The following is a 20767-nucleotide window of genomic DNA, read 5'->3' as shown; positions in this document are numbered from 1 at the left end:
GGAAAGCAAGCACCCTGTTCAAATGGAAGCCTTGTACCTATGGAAAGATGAGTCCGAAAAGCACCATAAGCGCTCCCTTGTGGCTTCCTATAAGGATAATGAAGAAAAATTTAAGAAGCAGATCAGTCACCTTCAGAATCAGGTTAAAGATCTCCAGCGTCAAGGGCCGACTCCGTCTGCCCCTTGTTCACCGTATCCAGCTAGGCTTTATCCCGCTTTGCCTCCGCCACCAGATGACCCACCTCAAGACGATTTGCTGGATCATTGGGTCCCGCTTCCGCCACCACCCACCAGTCCCATGGCCTTAGGCGCTGCTGCGTCCACCACGCTGGCTTTCCCGGCAACTCCACCAACACTTACCCCTGGGGTCCTTCGTCTCCCATTACCACCGTCACTTTTGATTCTCCCACGGGGGACCAGTTCGAAATTGACATCCCCTTGGACCCTCAAGACAGGTGGACCATACATTCAGCTTCCCTAGACCAGCAGAATACCCCGGTCAAATTGACTTTCTGGAACTGAAATAACACTATCACCGAGGTAGACTGTCAGAGGACTCTTGTAAGGAAGACTCGCTGGGGCGGAAAGCTTGTTGGGGCACAGTATCCCCTTCGAGAATACCCTGTGCCGGGGGGTAACCCATGGTGGTCCATGTCCCCTTCTCACTATCACAAATCATCTCTTGGTCAACTACCTTCCCTAAACTCCGTGATGACCCTACCGGCTTTGTTCAAAAACTCCAAACCCTCTTTAAGGTTTATAAGCCGACCCACAGCGATATTCAGATGCTCCTCAGTGGTCTTCTTCCCAGAGACCAGAAAGACACCCTCCTTAAAGCAGCCAACTGGCCTCCTCAAGACCCCAGCAAAGACCATCTGCTGAACCTCTATAAACAGGTCCTTGAGGCTGTCCCCAGGGTCTCCCCACAAAAAACAGACTGGTCCAAAATTTCCATCTGCAAGCAAAAGCCAGAAGAACATCCTGCTGACTACTATTCTCGCCTCGTCCAAGCCTTTAAGGCACGTTCTGGCAGTCAGGACCCAGAAACTAGCCTCCCTGCCATGATTATTCAGACCTTTGTTTTAGGGCTGTTACCTAGGATCTCCAAGTCCCTGCAAAACACCGTGATCGGGTGAGAAACTAAACCCCTCGCTGAAGTTTTGGCTGCTGCCATTCACTTCTATACTAAAGCCCAACAGCAAAAATCAAAGGCTCAGGACAAACTGATGGGTTTGCAAATCAGAGATCTCCAGGGTGGCGCCAGATCATGGCACCCTGCGGGACCATTTCGCTTGGCCCAACCACCCAGTCCCTCTGACATTCGCAATGATGTCTGCCACTACTGTAAGAAAAAAGGCCATTGGAAGAATGAGTGCCCGAATAAACCTCGGGGGCCCCCACTCTCAGCTAGTGCCCCTCCATTTCAGCCAGGCGCCCACCAAGCTCCACCGCCCGGACCAGCTCCTCGCCAGTCCCTCGAAGTTGAAAATCAGCATTAGGACAGCCAAGAAGACCCGGAGATTCTAGCCTCTTTACTTTCTACTTTTTTAGATGCTACGATACCTGTTACTGTGGGAGGACAAACTGTTTCCTTTCTTGTCAACACTGGTGCTTCTTTGTCTATGCTTAGCTCTGGTTTTGTTTCTAAGATTCCCATTTCTGGTAAAGTAATCACTGCTGTAGGTATTGGGGATCAGCCCATTGACCACCCTGTTACACTTTCGTTTACCTAGGGTCCCCTTACTGAGCAACATGCCTTTTTGCTGAGTCCTTGTGCCTCTGTAAATCTGTTGGGGGCGAGGGCTCCTCTGCAAATTGCGGGCAACAATTCACTGTTCTCCAGATGGGGTCTTCCTCACATTACCCCAGACCCAAATTCCGGCCTTGATGATGACACTAATGGAACAGGAACCCAAGCCCAATTCTTCCTCGTTGCAACAGGAACTATTGGCTCACCTTCCTGAGTCCTTTTGGTCTCACTCCACAACCAATGTGGGACTTCTCAAGGGTGCTATCCTAGTTTCTATCAAGGTTAAACCAGGAGTGTCTCCCCCATCAATCCCGCAATACCCGCTATCAGTTGCTGCCTTCAGTGGCATCGCTCCTGTAATACAAGGTCTCCTAGAACAGGGTGTCCTTGTACCTACCTATTCGTGTTGTAATACCCCGATCCTTCCAGTCTGAAAGAAGGAGAAGTGCACACCTGAGGGGTTCCCTATTTTTCGTTTTGTCCAAGATTTGTGTGCTATTAACAATTTTACGATTCCCTTGACAGCTGTGGTACCCAACCCTGCCACTGTACTTTTTCAAATACCTGCTTCTGCTCTTTATTTTTCTGTGGTAGATCTCTGTAATGCCTTTTTTTCTATACCAGTTCACCTTGACTCTCAATATTTATTTGCTTTTACATACCAGGGCTGGCAATACACCTTCACCCGTCTGCCTCAAGGTTTTCGTGACTCGCCCACCATATATAGCCAGCTTCTCAAGTCTGACCTTGATACAGTCCAGTTGCCTCATGATTCTGTGCTAGTCCAATACATAGATGATTTGCTCCTTTGTTCTGATACCCTCCCTCATTGCCAAGTTGACTCTGTCACCCTTTTAAAACAACTTGCAGCGCGAGGCCACAAAGCCTCCCGCTCTAAGCTCCAATTCTGTCAGACTTCTGTTACCTATCTGGGGTACACTATTCTCACGGTACCCATCACCTGTCTCCTGATAGTCTTTCTGCTGTTCTTTCCCTCCCACACCTGCTGACTAAACACCAACTCTGTGGTTTTCTAGGTGCTGCCAACTACTGCCGACAGTGGATTCCTAATTATTCTGGATTTTCCAGACCTCTCACCCTTCTCACCTGTGACTCTTCCCCTGACCTGCTACCCTGGGAAGATGTCCATGAATCTGCCTTCTGTCAGCTCAAACAAGCCCTTTCTTCTTCTCCCGCTCTCAGTCTGCCTGACTATTCTAAGCCTTTCACCCTCTTCTGCCATGAACACCAGGGCACTGCCTCTGGTGTCTTGACTCAGCCTTTCAGACCCTCCTCGCACCGTACTATTGCTTACTATAGTGCCTCCCTTGACCCAGTCACTTCCGGGTTTCCTCCTGGTCTTTGTGCCGTTGCTGCTACCGCTCTGCAGGTTTCTAAAACTGACCACCTTGTCCTTGGGCACCCCCTTACTGTTGCTGTCCCGCATGCTGTCCTCACCCTCCTCCAATGCGGCAGGACTCAGCACCTGTCCCCTGGCCATCTAACTCACTATGAGGTGGTTCTCTTGGCTGTGGACCACGTGAGCCTTGTCCGCTGTGATCCCCTCAATCCTGCCTCTCTTCTTCCTTCACCCTCAGACGGCCAACTCCATGACTGCACTCAGCTTGTGGACTTTGTTTCTCTTCCCTATTCTGATCTTTCTAATACCCCTCTGACTAACCCTGACCTCATTTTCTACGTTGATGGCTCCTGTTTTCAAGATAATCACGGCATTCTCCAAGCCGGCTATGCTGTCTGTTCCGATCATACTACTATTGAATCCACTCCTCTTTCTGTTACTAGTGCTCAAACTGCTGAACTCACTTGTGCCTGTCACCTTGCCACTGAACAATCTACTAATATCTATACAGACTCTCGCTATGCCTTTGGTGCTAGCCATTCCTTTGGACAGATCTGGGAGCAGCGAGGTTTTCTTACTTCTGCTGGGACTCCCATCTCTCACCATCACCTTATTACTGCTCACCTGGATGTTAGTCTCCTTCCCTCCACTCTTGCTGTTCTATGGTGCAAAGCACATGCTGCTATTGATGATCCTGTATCTCTGGGAAATGATAGGGCGGACGCCGCGGCCAAAACCGCCACCCTTTCAGAACTCTCGGCTCCGGTCCTTCAGGCTGCTCTCTACCTTTCTTCCCCCGTCTCCCCAGATGCCAAAAAGGATGCCTGGATCTCCGTGGGCTGCTCTCTCCACTCCAACTCCTTGTGGCGGCACCCGTCTGGTCACCTTGTAGCTCCCAGGGCCCTGCTGTCCCTCTTGGTTCAAATGGCCCACTTAGTGGCCCATTCAGCCAAAGGGGAGATGGTAGCCGAAGTTGATCGCCATTGGTATGCCTCCGGTTTTTCCGCTGTGGCTGCCCATTTTTGTCGTCAGTGTCCGCTGTGTCAGCAACACCATCCTGGCTAATCACCCCACCAGCCACATGCATTCCACAGACTTTTAGGTCTTTACCCCTTTTCCCATCTCCAGATGGACTTCATCAATTTGCCCAGGTCAGGACCCTGGAAGTATGAGTTGGTCTTTGTTTGCCTTTTCAGCGGTTGGCCTGAGGCATACCCTTGCCGACAAGCTGATGCCCTCACAGTGGCCAAAAAGCTTCTTTTTGACCTGCTGCCCCGCTTCAGCCTACCCCTTTCCCTGGACTTGGACCGTGGCTCCCATTTTGTTGGCCAGGTGGTCCAACACATTTGCAAGGCCCTTTCCATCTGATACCAGCTCCACCCCCCAAATCATCCTCTGAGTGGGGGTAAAGTGGAATGGAAAAACTTTGATACTAAGCTCCATTTGGGGAAGACTTGTGAAAAAACTGGTCTAAAGTGGCCTGAGGCCCTCCCATTGGTACTTTTCCAAGTCTGAAATTCTGTTCAGAGGTCCTCAGGTCTGACCCCTTTTGAGACTGTTATGGGTCAACCCATGAGGGGACTTGCTGCACCTCCCCCCAACACCTGACCCATCTCCATGATTCTTTATTAACCTACTGCCAAGGGCTGGCCAAGGCCAAGGTTATCTCGTTGCAGGTTAAAACCACAGCACAACATCAGTCTTTAGGTGGTGGCTCAGTTGTCAATCTGGTCCAACCGGGAGATTGGGTCCTGATTAAGGTCCACCAGAGGAAGGACTGCCTGCAGCCTCGGTGGAAGGGGCCTTTCCAGGTCCTGCTAACCACCCCAACTGCTGTGAAAGTTGCCGTGGTTTCTCCTTGGGTCCATACCTCCCACTGCAAGAAGGTAACCGTCCCGACAGAGTGGAAGGCTTCTCTCACCAGAGATACCTCCATGAAGATCCAGAGGGTTCCTTGTGAGTGAAGAACAGACAACGAAATCTTGAAAAATAGCCTGCACAGCTTGCTAAGTTTTACTTGAGGCTATGTGTTGAATTGCCTTTAGTAATTTAGTATGAATCACACTAACCCCTTGGGAAGTCGCAGATAATTACGTAGATTTAGAAACTCCCCAGGGTGTAATGTTGTTCTGTATTCTTGTGGCCAGTATTTTATTGGCAGTAGTGTGTTGGAGGCCAACATTTTAGTCAAGGGTAGCCCCTCAAAGTTCCAAGGGATAGCAGCATTTGGGATACCACTCAAGTAGGCCCTGAGATGTTACCTTTCCTTTTGCTCTGCTTCATGCCAGGAGTTTTAGTCAGGGCATGGGAGGAGAACAGTATTATGTACCTGGGGCAGAGCACTGTTAGTGCAGGCGACCTTACAAACTGCTGGGTGTGCATACATAGGCCTACATACCCAGCCAGAGGAATCCCAATGCTCGGGGTACCGATTCCCCTTGAGGATTGGGGAAACAGTACAAATACCAGCTTCATTAGATTTTCCTCCCACTCTAATAGAACGCAGCAGTCAATCCCTGAATGGTGGAAAAAGACTTGAGACAGCTGGAGACCGTTCTCTAGACTTGAGGCAGCCCTCTGTTATAGGTGCAATGAGAGTGGTAGGACAGGTGAAGCTGGTTACTCAGTGGGGCACTACCCCAAATGCTGGGTAACCTTTGACTATTGCTCCCATAATACATCTGGGATCCTGCTGGGAAATACGTCCTTTCAGTGTACCAACGGGTCTCTTACTATCCACAGAACCCTGGAGGATACCCATAGTCTGGTAATGAACGGGTCCGAATTTTATGTGTTGTTAGATTCTACTTCCTGTAAACAATCAATATCTCAATACAAGCTGGTGGAGAGCCAATATGACCCTACCTATACCTTACAGGTCAATCGGAAGTGCCGAATTGGGAACACAACCTGTAAGGACCTCAGCACAATAGCTGCTCCAGGCTTGTTCTGGCTATGTGGGAATGATGTCCACAAGAGTTTGCCATGGCATTGGGTCGGCACCTGTACCCTGGGGAGAATTGTCACAGTTGATTTACACCCAAGCCTCTCTCGGCATGAGGTGTCTAATCTCCCACCTGGTTTGCCCAGACATAGGCGAGCTGTTGAAAACCCGCTGGTTCGCCGACCCACCAGACTCCATCAATTTAGCAGGACATTTCTCCCTTGGTTGGGGGTAGCTGAATTAGAAAGAACCATTGTAAACATTTTGGGAGTTATGGAGGAATTTTTTAATGCTAGCGCCGATGCTTTAGGAGCTCTTAATGATGAAACCACCCAGATAGGGCAGGTGGCTACTGAAAAACATACAGCTTTGGATTATCTCCTAGCCACTCAAGAAGGGGTATGTTCAGCTGTGAACCATACTTGCTGTGCCTGGATTGATCAGCACCAATGAGTGGAAAAAGACCTCTGCACCATAAGAAGGCAGTTGCAGGTGATCCATGCGGTTGCAGAGAAGAAACACTTCTATTGGTGGGGGTGACTTCCAGATGTAGGGGGATGGTTGAAATCCCTGCTAAAATGGTGTATTCTGAGTTTATTTTGCATTTTTGCCATTTTCATTATTATCCAAATGTTTCTGTGTTGCTTATGCTATTGTTTATCAAAAACTGCCCGGAGTGTTTCTAGGCTCTCTAAAACCAAGCTGCAGAAGATGGTGCTCAGGGAGGTTGCCTATGAGTGCGAATGACAAGAACATGTCAAAGCCTTTATGAATATAGAGGTGTAAGCACAAACACTTACAAGGGGGGAATGATGAGGAATACAAAAGTACTGAAAGGAGTGTATACATGTCAGGACAGGGCAGGAGATGTTGGTGAAGGCCAAGCGGGAACAACACAGCAGCCTTCAGGATAAGCTTATCAGGAGACAGCTTGAGAAAACGCGCCTGGTTCAGCAAGACACCAGGATGAGTCGCTGTCAGACTGCCAAGAATATGTTGCGGGGCGGGTTGATCTGTATGCAACTTATCAGTATGTAAAGAAGTCTGTGCTTTGCTTTTGTTGAGAATTAGCTGCCCCTTGCTTTTTCTCCTGTGCTTCTGTACCCAGTTCACAACAGAGTACATACATTCTTGTATTTATAAAGTGCTTCTGATAGCCAAAGAGTAATCCTATCTGAATTTCCTCATCACTTCTTCAATAACCTTCCCTTTACAATGGGTCTACATGATCATTAAAGCACAGCAGTTACTGCGCAGTTCCTTAATGAATACCAACTAAATGTGCAGTAACTACAGTTACTGTGCAGCAGTGCCAATGCAGTTTTTTGTGACATTTACTGTGTAGTAGTGTATTAATATGGTACTACCATGGTACTGCACAGTGTTATTAGGCTACTGTGCATCAAGTGTCACATGTAGATGTGCCCACTGTGTATGTTCCCTTTGGTGCCACTTCTTAGATCTAACAGATTCCCTATTAACAAATTCATATGCATGGATCAGACACCCTGTTTTTAGACTTCGTGTTTATGGTGGGTTTTTCCTCTCACGGGTCCTTAGTAGGACTGAAGCATGTCTCCAACCATTTTGTTCCTTCTTCCCATTTTATTTCCATGTGATTTTAAAATGTAAGCTCACTGGTTTTTCCAGAGTTTTGGTCTGTATGTTTTTATACTCAGAGCTCTGGGAGCATGCAGAACCCATACCAAAGAAAATTATTGAACCATGAAAATCAGCAAGCAAGAGTTAAAAAAAGGCAAAAAAAATTACAAAGCATACTTCCTAATCTGACAAGTGAAGTTAGGGTATGTTTGCAGATAATTCACACTACGCTAGTGACTGTTCTGGAACAGTTTTAGCAATTTAAGACCTCAGTATAATACTTTAACTGAAAAGTTAAGGGATGTGGTGTTTCGTGACTATGTATCATGGAGTGTATGGATTAAGATGTGTCGATCAAAATTCTGATGTAATAAAAATATTTGCAAATTTCACTTTACTATGCTGTGCTACCAACTCAGAGGAGAGGTGCATGTTCTGAATGACTGACAGTGTGTGCCTTTCAACCTGTTGGGAAAAACTGGAAAATTGAGATGATGATAGTCTTGGGAAAGTGAAAGACTTAATTGACTTAAGTACTTTCAAATGAATAACACTGCCAGTTGAGGGAATGAAGAGGGTGGATATATATATATATAAAACGCAATCCCACAGCTCAGCTTTTATTACTCAAACTTCAGTTAACTACTTTGTACCATAGCAAACTCAGGGTTTTGAAACCCAGTATGCCAAAAATTCACAGAGTTCCTTATAGCTCTATTTATCTTAAGATGTAGATATCCTGCCCCACCTACTCAGGTGGGTAACCAAAGCTGAATAGTATTGTTTCACAATCCTCTTGCAACATGCAAAATTACTAGCTAAATCCAGTTAAACAAGTTATCTTTCCTATCACTTTAATATCCATGTTGAGTCACATCAATCAAGAAAGGTTTTCATACAAATATTCAATATCTGTATTTCATGTAAGTAAAGATATGCCACATGCCTAGTCTCTACAAAAACAGAGGTAATGTACAAGGGGAGGAGAAGACCTTGTTTAGTAAATACTCCATTTTCCAAAAAGACTGAGAGGAAAATGGCAGATTTAGCTTTAAAAAAATCCTGTAATCAAACAAGCCATCAATCAGCACATACTGTATTGCCGTATTTAACTGAACCCAAGGTGACTCTGATTCAAGATGTACCTTCAGTACTTAGATGCTATATATGAAGGACTTATACATTTCTCATTTCATGTATAGAATCCAACTATAGGAGAGTCATCTTAAATTCATCCTTCCCACAGCTTCCAACAGCTTGACCCCTGCCACCTTTCCCCCACACACTTGCCCCCTTTACTACCTGCTTCCACCATGCCTGTACCCTCTGGCACCTGTCTTTTCCCCAGATCCCTGCCTCCCACCTGGCCACCCCTACTACCACTCCCTGCTAGCTCTGCACAGACAGCCTCTGCTCCCTGGCTACTCCACCCTGTTGCTGCTTACCCTCTGGCTCTGATTCTGGCACAGCTTTGGCTCCACAGGGTTGGAGCTAGGCTGGAGCTGTGGGAGGATAAACACTGGGGGAAAGAGGGCCATAGGGTACAGGCTGCAGGATGGGAGATGCAGGCAGGTTGCTGCAGGGAGACAGGCAGCAGCTGCAACTCCAACCTTGACTCTGGATCAAAAGCCAGAGCTGCAGCTGCAGCCACAACTGCTTGCTCCTTCCTCTGCTGCCTTGTACTCAAATTAATGGCAAGGGGCTTTTCTCCCCAGAAGTAGGAGGAAAGCCTCCTCTTGGATTCAAGTAAATACAGTATTCATGGCATCTGCCTGGAACCTAAATGCAAAAATCACAGCCAACGTTAGTGCACAAAATTTGCTTTCTTGCTTCAACATTCAGCAGGAGCACTTTGAAGGAATGTGTGCTGACTATCAATTATTTAAAACTGATGTATATACTTTAACACTGCAGTTCATATTTTTGTGGCTTGTACCCTGGCTATGTCACCAAACAAACTGAAAAGAAAGTCTCCAAGTCCACCCCATTTCATTAAGTTCCCTTTTGAAAAAGCAGATTCCAAAATGTTTCAGGTATGAGAGATGTGCACTGCTATCCAGTTACAACAGCATAAACTGAGTGCTTCTTAATCATAGAAATATCAGACTTTATTTCTTCCTTTGAGCAAATGGTCTGAAGCTGCAATTAAATCTTATGTTTAGCTAAACGTAAAGGTTAGCCACAGTTCAAAATATTTTAAGGCAGGTGCATTCAACTGTTCAAACTCAAATTTTATTATCTGTGGTAAACTGTTATCTACCTTAAACCAGAGTTCACACACGCTACGATCATAACTGACACTTATTTCTTACAAGAAGCTCAGGACTCAGAAGGTCAGAAGCCCAGGTTTTTTCAGATTTCAGATCATCTTTAAAAAAAGCTTTTGGCACTGTTAAACTCTCATGCATGCTTTTAAAGGGAAGAGAGCTCAAAGCTTCCATTTTTTCCTTTAAAAATAATTGGCTAAATCACTAAACCTTTCTATCCATTTTTTCTTTCTTATTTTCTCCCAAATACTGCTATGATTCCTCATAAAACTATCCCTTGATATGTCAAGCTGTCAGTCACTCACTCATTCTTTAGAAAGAGGTAAATTGCCAATATTATTCCAATGCTAAGAAGCTCATAGAATAAACACGTGTTATTTCTTTACAACAGAATTTCTAGGATTCTTTAGCAAAATTGTATTTATTGTGTTTTGTATGTCTAAATTACAAAAAACTGTAAGGCAGAAACACAAATTATTACCAAGTAATATGGAACTGAGAATTATTTAGCTCTGGTTACACTTCAGCTGAAGCCTTTCTAGACTGGCAGAATTTATACCCAAAGTACCCAGTTCACAACAGAGTACATACATTCTTGTATTTATTTAGAAGGAAGAGGAAAAGAGAGCCCTAAGAAACATGTTGCTCTCCTCCTTTCATTTATGTGCTCTAATCATTCACAGTAGACTCCAAATTATTTTAGAGCTATAAACTTTGTTGGGTCCAATGCAAAATCTAACTTTGTTTTAATATAAAAGGACATCTAGGTTCCATTGCAGAAAATAACTTCTGCAAATTGAATAAGCAGAAAATTCTTGCTTATTCAGTTTGCACGTGATCAGATTTTCTTTGTTAAGTAAAAGCATCTGAGATTGCAGAATTACTTTATATCATTTAGGAAGAGAATTATGACTTTTTTAAAAAAAAAAGCACACAGTAAACTAAGGAATCTATGTTACTATCACCCCCTAGAAGCATTTCATTTAGATCTTAAATTTTGTGTCTTCGTTTAACTTTTGTTAGATAAAGGAAATCAATTAGCCTGTTTTGGGCAACAACCACCAGGGAAATTATTTGTAAACCATTTTACTACAAATAAAAGAAATAAAGCTATCTGGTTTCAGCTGGCATCTTGTGCATACTGTAACTGCATAGTCTATCTAAGAAGCTATCCCTTGACTAAAGCACATTCAAGAATCCTCTGTTTCTTCTCAACTAAGTACAAACCATGTTGGCTAACAACTTGCTCCATGAAGTGAGAACTTCCCTCAGTTTAGAGTCAGCTCATGAGAGTGAAGCATTTTTTCAAACATGCATTATACTCTTAAAAGACCTTGCTGGTCACGTTACACATGGGGGGTGTGGGGGGGAAGAGTTCTGTTTAATTAGAGTGGCTTCAAGCATCTGACAAGCTTTAAGTGCCCTGTCACCATTTTGAAGCACAGGGACACTAATACATGAGACATGGAAGGCTGCTGGAGCAAGGTAATTACCATGCTCCAGCAGACTCAATTAATAAAGTCTTCTCTGACACACTGTAATTTTTATATATATATATATATATAAAAAAATATATATTTCTGAGCTATTATTTTCCCTTTAAGAACTAAACAAGATATCTTTCTGAATGCTTTGAAATGTTGGAGCAGGCAATGTAATATTTCTTAATAGTAAATGATTTGAAGAGTCCTAACAATAAACACAACACAGAGCAAGTGCATTTATGAAAAAATAAAGCAATCGTAATACGATCAGCATAAGGCTGGTTTCTGCAAAATCTATAGAAAAAGTGTGCATTTATAAATATTTTTATCCCTAACAATTCAGATACCTCTGACACTCCAGTCTATCACCTTGTAACAAGTCATCTTTCTTCTGAGAAAAGATTAGTTCAAACAGGAAAAAAAGAAATAAATGGATTATTAGAAAAAAATAAACTTATACAAGCAGCACAGACAAAAGTTTTTATCAAACTTGACACGCAGTGGCATTCCAAAGCAGGACTGTGATGGATGGCATCCAAAGTTTCCCCATGTGTAGTAACCTAATCATTTAACATGTTGTAACAGTTATTTTATCTGAGGGAATTTGCCAAGATCTACTAGTAGTTTCCACCTGTTTGCTAATCAGAGTCCCTACACACTCAGTGATTCACACTTTAATTTGAGAACACAGACTTGTTAGGTAATAGCTTTTATTGCACTAACTATAGTGTTGGGAAAGATACTACATTCTCCCAACTAAACAGTTGGTTCAATAAAAGATATTATCAAACACCTTCCTTCTGGCATACTCCCTAGCCCATCATGGCTCCCCACAACACTACAGCGCTGTCACAGTTTAGTGACAGCTAGTGGTTCTTCCTAATAACACTGCTGTCTTACAGTATGTCACTTAAGTCAATGAGATTCGTGTGAAGAAACAGCTGCAGCATCTGGCTATGGGGGTGGAAAAAAAAACACACAAGAGAGTTAAGAACAAGTAAAATGCCATCATATCTGGCCAGCTTTTTATCTTTCAAGTATCACTGTAACAACTGAGCACTGGTGCAGATGTTTTCTGTGGTCAGTAACTGAAACAATGAATAGTAAAACGATCTAAACACAGCCTTTTTTCTAGTGTTGGTTACTGAGATACAGAATGGTTGCCATGAAGATTTGCAGGGACCAATTCAATCTCCAAAACCAACATTATACAACATGATTTACAAAAAAGTACACTTCTAAATATAATTATTACCTAAATATTAAGAAAAAAACTCCATTCTATATCTGAACCTAGACTTTCTGAAGGCCAAACCCAACTTGAACTCGCTTAAGCCCCTATAGCACAAAATGCAACTCTTAGTGGGAGGTGAGCAGGACGGCAATATCTACATCCAGTCTTACCTAACAATGACACCTTCAAACATGCTGCAGCTCTGCAGATGCTATTGTCCCTAATGGAAGCAGTGTAACCAAGTCTGCCTGGTGCTGAAAGCAAGCTGTTAGATCTGCTGCGAGTCAGGGTCAGTTACCCCCAAACTCAGCACTGGAAGGACTTAGCTGCACCCTGGCTTAGACAGTAGACTCACCGTGCATGAAACCAAACACTCAGGTTCCTAAGTACTGATGCTGAGCATGGTAAGTCTGCTGCCTAGCTATGGCCTTAGCACTCTGCCTCAATGGTATGCCTTTAGGATTCAGCAAAAATCCCTTATAAGCAAATGATTTCATTTACCTCTCCTAGGCCCCAATTTATTAAATACTTCAGAATCAAATCAGCCTTCAATGGCACTTTTCATATGACTACATTTATATTTACAAGTTCTGCTATATCAGGGCCCTAGTGACTGAAGGCTCACTGAAGTCAACAAGAGCATGTCCACTGACTTTTTGCCGCTCTTTAGAACCAGCCCTTGAATAGAGAATGTACATTACAAAATGCATAGAATGTAGACGGTGAAGTGCAGAAAAACAAGTACAAAAATGTAAGCGAATTAAATACTTCAGGTAAATTTTAAGTATGGTTTTAAAAAATATTTACAAAAATAGAAAGATTGGCTATGATTTAAACAAATCTTTAATTTTAAATTTTCTTAATGGCATGCCTCAATAGATAGTTTCTTTCTGAGCTGTCATTCTTTAACCTTACAGTCATAAATTATGAAATTATCTAATTTTGTATAGTAGACTCATTTTGCAGGTCTGGATACAATAAACACTAAAATATTATTACAATTGAAGGGAAGGAAAGAAAACCCAATTAAAATATCAGGAAAACAGCATTAGCTAAGCAAAAAAAATGGAGGGCAAAATATATTAAGAACAAAAAACAAACCATAATAATGAAATCATGAAATCTCAGTAGGAAGGCACTTGGTTGGTTTTGGCCCTGTCAACAACATTAGCATGAAGACAAACTAAAGCTCACAAATGAAAGAGAGAAGGAATACACACACGCACATGTATTTAGTTTCACAGAATGTTTTCTGTATGTACCTAACAAAATTAATAGACAAGATTCTACAACTTCAAATCAAAATTCTCCCAAACTATTTACAATGATAACTATAAGGTCTCTACACTTTACAAATTAGGTGTCTTTCTGACAGCTTACAGAAAATACTTTGTTTTACTTACGAGAAGTGTAAATACCCTGGGAAACTATACATTCTAACCATTCTAACAATTATTAAGGTAATATTCTTTTTGTATTGAGTACCCAGGTTTTCTGCAGACAAGGTATAAATAGGCCATTGATAAAACAACTCACTTCCAGGAAGGAAATATCTTATGAATTAAGGTTCACGTGCCAGCAGATCCATTCCAAACAATTCATACCTATTTTAAAGCACTGAATGAAATTATAGTCATTTGCTTTTTAATCTAATCTGTTCTTCAAACCTAATTTTACTATCCATAACAAGCACAGGATAGAGCATTATTACTTGCTAGCACATCACTTCTCTTTGCTTAACTTAGAGTTTTAATACAAAAATCAGCAATATATAGCTTTGGATATCCAGCAAAGATAGGTAGATGCTAGATGACACAGGTGCTACATGACACAGGGAACTAACTAGGACAGCGGTACTCAACCTCTGGTTTGTGGGCCAGATCTGGTCCCCAGCACTCTGTTATCCAGCCCACCGGGCTTCCCACAGATCCTGTGAGGAACCCCATGGGCTGTGGCCCTGTGTACTAAGTCAGCACAGCACAGCAGAGGGCCCAATCCCAGTCAGACCAGGGCAGTGCAGGGCTGCAGAACCCAATCCTGCCTGGGCAGGGCATGCACAGGGCCCTAAGACCTGATCCTGACCAGAAACAGCCAGCACAGGACTCCAGGATCCAATTCTAGCCAAGTGTGCCAAGCCTACTTCATACCACAGCTGCTGAGGACTGAGTAGGACCCCTGAAATTGCTTCTCTCCTCAGTTCTCCAGAGCAGGGGTTAGCAAACTTTTGCCACCACAGATCACTGCTTATAAGCCATCCCTCACTGCAGGCTGCGTCCCCACACCTTCCTGACAATCAACACATGCTGAGAAGGGAATAAAGAATTGGTGACAGATGACAGAACAAGGAGTAATGGTCTGAAGTTGCAGCAAGAGAGGTTTAGGTTGGATATTAGGAAAAACTCTCTCACTAGAAGCGTGGTGAAGCACTGGAATAGGTAATCTAGAGAAGTGGTGGAATCTCCATCCTTGGAGGTTTTTAAGGCCTGGCTCAACAAAGTCCTGGCTGAAATGATCTAGTTGGGGATGCTCCTGCTTTGAGCAGGGAGTGAGACTAGATGATCTCTTCTAACATTCATTTTCTATGATTCTATGAATAGCTAGAAAAAGGCAAGTGCAATGACCCTGGGGAAGTTGCCTCTGCTGCTTTGGCCGGAGCATGCCGCCAACTTCATGAGCTGCTGAAGACCAGATCCAATCTCTTCACAGGCCAGATCAGGCCCACAGGTGGTAGATTGCCAACCCATGCACTAGAGAACTGTCTTGTGCTTTCAGTGCTCTTCCTGCTCATGTCCAGGAAGTGCAGAGGACTAGGAGGAAATAACTCGGTGGAATGTGTGCGTAGGTATAGGATGCAATAGGGCCAAGGTGTCAAACTCATTCAGCCCCAAATGGGACCCACAGACCAGCCCCACACGCCAGATCTAGCATGTCTCCTGGAGCACCCTAAGTGGATGCTGGATAAAATGGCTGATCCAGGGTCGTGCTTCACATATCAACAATTCTGGGATGCACCACAGCATCTGGAATGGAGCTGACATGTGCTGGAGCACGCGTGGTTCCCAATGGACCAAAGCAAGGACTGCATGCAGCCATTTGGCATGACCTGCATACTGCTTGTGTGTCAACTCTATGACCTGCAGGCAGCACCAGGGCTGGATAATAGGGCTCTGTGGGCTGGAACTGCCCCCTGGGCTATATCTTTGATACCCTTGCAACAGGGCAACAGGTGTAGGAGGGAGGAGGGGAAAAGGATGGAGTCAAATAAGAGCAGAGCCAGGTGAGAGGAGTTAAAGAGTAGAGGACAGAGACAGAAAGTGGCAGGAAGAGATATAAAGCTAGTCTGTAGCCAACTCCACTTCAGATTCTGGAACTGAACTTGCTAAATTTCAGCAATCCTCTGCTGTCAGCAAAAAGCTGGTAAAGCATCTGGCTGATCATCTTTCTATATCTGGCCCAATTACATAGTTATAGTATACTGATATTACCAGTTATTCCATTAATTAGAGTGGTAGAATCTCTACTGTGGATCTAAAAATTCTAGCCCGGCTACTGACTCACCCTGCATAAGTCATCATTAATCCACATTAGAGCAGCTCTACTTTTTCAACTTTCTTTCCTTAAAAACTTGGACATTGCATATAAAAAAAAATAAAAAGTTGTAAAATCAAGCACTGACAAGTTAGAAAATCCTAGACCTATGGCCGTCTATACAAACTTTATCTTGGACCCATAGTGTGAATGCATTGGGTCATTCCTTAAATAAATGATCACACATGAGGGCTTTTTTAAAAGAATATCTGCTTCATAAAATGTATTGGATGGATTATGCTTAGGGAATAATTTGAAGTTTTGTAGTGAAGGGAGACTGCTTTATATAGAGAACGAGATAGGCTGCCAGTAGAAAGAGAAAAGATGATCTCATGGTTTAAAGCAGCTGAACATAATCCTGGAGAACTAGATTTTACCCTCGTCTCTGCCATACTTTCACAATGATGTGAAACAGGGGAGATAAATTCATTAATGGGCTTGAAACACGCCGACACTGCTAAGTGCCATAAAAAAGCCTATGAGGAAATCAATAATTCTGCATCCAATATGGCGTTTAGGTTATGTGGAGTCATGCACTGAATGAAGATGGTAAAATTAAATATTAAATAGCAACTCATTCAGCAAGTGCCATCCATTTTTTATACTCAATGAGGCAGAGATGAGGAGGAAGAAAAGGCATGAGATCATGTAATTAAAAAGACCGCATCATAATCTCTTTACTCAATGGGTCAATTAAAGTTGTGCAGGAAACCTTAATCTAGCATTTTCAAACTCTGAGTGCCTGTCTCTGCAATGTTGATGTTTTTCGTTTAAAACAGATTTCTGGATTTAATTTTTATATAACTTTTTAGATCACTTTGTCAGTCATCATGAAACACAAGCAGCAAGAAGAAAGGAAAATACACATTTCTAGGCAAAATTTAACTTGTAAGGTGGGAGATACAGGAAGGTTATCAAGAGAAGTACTACCCAAGTGAAATACCAATACCAACCTGCTAAGAAAGAAATAAGTAGAGCAACTACCTGGACAGAATGGGAAAAATATGATTAGGAAGACAGGTTAGAAAAATCCATAGTAAGTCTTGGGAACCAAATAAATAATTTTGAATTTGATTTAATTTGGAAATAGGAAGGCACTGGTGATAAAGTTATATTTTAGAGGGTACAAAAAAGCCAGACATGCCACTATAATCAGAAGCCATTTCCTTTCACCTCTTTCAGGTCTCCCCTCCATCACAGTCCACTGAGCATAAAAAAAGAAGTACTTCAAAGATGTTCCTCATTTTCAAGGATGATTTTGAAGCACTCCAGGAATTTCTGAAACACTTCTTTGAACATTAACATCTGCACACTCACTGCTTGGAGTGTGTTTCAAAGGCACCTGGAGCCCTTCAAACATTATATTTGTACGTCTGTCATGGCTGGCCTCCTTCTTGATAGGAAGTTTGTCATTCACTGGTGAGCACATATTTGTCACTTCAGTCACTTAGTACACTAGAGGGACAGTGAGCTTTTCCTGGGATTCTTGGCAACACTAAGATTAACCACAGAAGAATTAACCACTTCACTCCAATGGAAATAAATAATGGAAATGAATAATACAGAGAAACAGATGACAGCAAGCACAAAAAAATAGTACTGCTACATCTAACCAAGACAACAGCTAATAACTATTTTTATGAATTGCTGTTTAGATCTGAGTTTATCTTTGCAACCTTCTCAGTTGAAAACAACCTGAAATGTTAAGAGGATGCTGCTTTTATGACTTCCCTTACGGAAGGGAAACAAGATTTTTCAAGTTGGTAAGCAATGACAGAAGACATAATATTATTAGCAAAGTTAGCATTTGTCAATGGGAAAGGCTAATATAATTACTCAGCAAGAGAAATCTTGGCAGACACATGACAGGACGGTTTCTAGTACCAATTGATTTGTTTTTTAATTAATACTTTCATGAAAAATTTGCTGAAGAGAACTGAAAACTTTTAATTGATGCTACAAAAATGATTCTCTTTTCAAACAAACAAGAAGTATTGTATGTCAGGAAAGCCATAAATGAGCATTAACTTACCAACTGATGCATCACCATCTAATAAATTATCATCCTCAGAGGTTTGAAAGTCCATAATGACACCTGCTCCATCTAAAAGCTCCTCATCACTGCTTGCACTAGTTATACTGTTGTAGCTGTTTCGATAGTAACCTCTGTGGAACAGCTGCTCAGACTCCATTTAGCTGCTTTGTAACCTAAGAAAAGAAAGAGTGCAGCGTTAAGAAGCAATTTTCTAAATATACACGAATGACCAGGCATTTAATATCCAGTAAAACAAATAAATTGAGCTGTGTGTGTCTGGGCAAACAGAAAACTAAGATTATGTTATGCATTTTAATTGCTATATTTTTATTTTAATTGCCATTATATTTTTCCTCTAATATTTACAAAAAGGAATTTTCTATTTATAGCTATTACTCCATTGTTCCCTCTCTCTTCCTGAGTCCTCCATAGTCTAATTTTAAAATCGAGTATTATTTCACTCTGAAGAAACATGACTGGAACCCATCAATTTATGCCTAGCCAACATTCAAATCTAATCTAGCATAGTGCAGGTTGGGGTCTATGACACCTGTAAAATTCCATGTTAAAACAATGAGGGCTGGAAGGCGCATGTAAAAGTTAGCTTCCTTACTACTATGGCAGATCACCATGGAGCAATGACATACAGCTTAGCATACTCTCAACATACTACCCAAGTCAGTATTCAGAACCATGCTAACAAATAAACCACATGTTCACCCCTGTAGAACTGCAACAAACACATCCATTCAAAAAGTAAAACTAATGTACATTAGTCAACATTTGCACAGGCCAGGGATAAATACGTCCAAAGAGGTAAGACACTATTGACTACTAAATGCAGGAAATGCAGACACAATGCACAGCAGGGAAACCACCTTTGCTAACATTTTCTGCCAGATGCTGCATACGTTAAGTTGCAAAACCATTGTGGCTTAGTGGACATGATTTGGGTATCACTGGTTTAGAGCAGGACTGTCCAACTGGTGGCCCACAGGTCACGTCAGGCAATGTTTCTCTACTGGTAGGACGCAAAGGTCATGTAAGTGGGACTTTAACTCATTTGAAAATTTCCATTAATGATTAATATAATACTAAAATGCATGTAAATGTAAAAATACACTTCTTGGGGAAAATGGGGTTTTGCTTTTAACATGGTGGAACCTTGGTTTTTTGACAAAAGTGGGATGTAAGGTGCAAAAGATTGAGAACCACTGACATAAGGCACATGAACGGTTAACATGAAGCCCATGGTCCCCTGCAACTGCCTCTCCCATTGCCATGCATGAAGGTGCTATGTAACACTGGTGCAGCCCACACAGCAGGGAAGGATCCTAGGGGGTGCCCAAGCAGTGCCTAGCATCCAGTCACATCAAAGTAGCATAGTCCTGGTTCAGAGTATAAAGACAGCTGCAAAACAGAGCTTAAAGACAAAAAAAAGTTGTCTGTTGAAAAACGAGCTCTTAAAAGTGTGAGGAAATTCAACAACAACAAAAAAGCATTTCTGTATACAATTTTTGTTCTGAGTGAAATTACCGAAAAGCACAGATAGTCGATGAGAAGACAGATAACGGTAGCCATTAAATTGGAAAGGGCTGAATATTGAGCTAATCACTATAAGGAGCTTCTGTTAGAAACAGTAACTGGTAAATGAAATAATGTTATGCCAAAAAAGTTGTCTTTGCTACAGTTCTGTAAAAGAGCACCTTACAATCAGAAGCCTTGAAAGCTTGGAAACCGGAGGCTGATATGTTAGCTGCATACATACGAACTGTATTTAACACAGAGAATTGCTTCTACTATATTACAAGTTAATTAATATTAACTTCAGTTTTTAATCGCATATAGCCCTGATCAAATATGATGGAAAAATAGATCCCATTGTTAACATGAAGGTGTCAGCAGGCTGTAGCATAGCACTTCAATACGGTTTGTATAAGATGTTAAAACAGGTTATTAAAAAGGACAAACTCATACCACAGACTACTAATCTCTCCTTCCTGCTGTGGCAAGGTTTAAGGCAGTCTTCAGTCTACCCTAGAAAAAACGCTACCTAGAAAAACATCTTGACAATTGTCTCATTCCTCATTTTCTCATTTTAATCAGAAGACCAACACTTGTCTCTTAAACTACTTCACTACATTACATCCTGCAGGCAACAGGCCCCAACAGAAGAAAACACTATAATAAAATAAATTTCTACTCCCTTTACATTCAATAGTTTTCCACAAAGAGAGAGATTAGTTCTCTATGTAAAATCAAAGGGTAATATGCCGTTAAAACTATTATAGCAAACAAACCACAAAAATTGGTTCATAAAATCATAGAAAAGTTTCATAGTTTCATAGTTTCTAGGGTCGGAAGGGACCTGAGCAGATCATCTAGTCCAACCCCCTGCCATGGCAGGAAAGAGTACTGGGGGTCAAATGACCCCAGCAAGATGTTCATCTAACCTCCTTTTAAACACCCCCAGGATAGGAGCCTGCACCACTTCTCTTGGAAG

The 20767-nt window shown here is 42.4% G+C and overlaps 1 protein-coding gene across 2 annotated transcripts in view; it reads right to left on the bottom strand.

The window, feature by feature from the left end:
• CLCN3 (chloride voltage-gated channel 3) overlaps positions 1-20767 on the bottom strand; it is a 139235-nt gene that overhangs the window by 62488 nt on the left and 55980 nt on the right. For both annotated transcript variants that reach the window (XM_019534606.1, XM_019534608.1), the window contains exon 2: positions 18262-18437. In XM_019534606.1, coding sequence (XP_019390151.1) covers positions 18262-18421 — 160 coding nt within the window. In that variant the 5' untranslated portion in view covers positions 18422-18437. The remainder of the gene's footprint in view (positions 1-18261; positions 18438-20767) is intronic.

This window comes from Crocodylus porosus, unplaced genomic scaffold (assembly GCF_001723895.1).
Source record: "Crocodylus porosus isolate Cpor-Errol unplaced genomic scaffold, CroPor_comp1, whole genome shotgun sequence".
NCBI classification, from domain to species: Eukaryota; Metazoa; Chordata; order Crocodylia; family Crocodylidae; genus Crocodylus; species Crocodylus porosus.
This window is presented reverse-complemented; position numbering and strand designations above follow the sequence as displayed.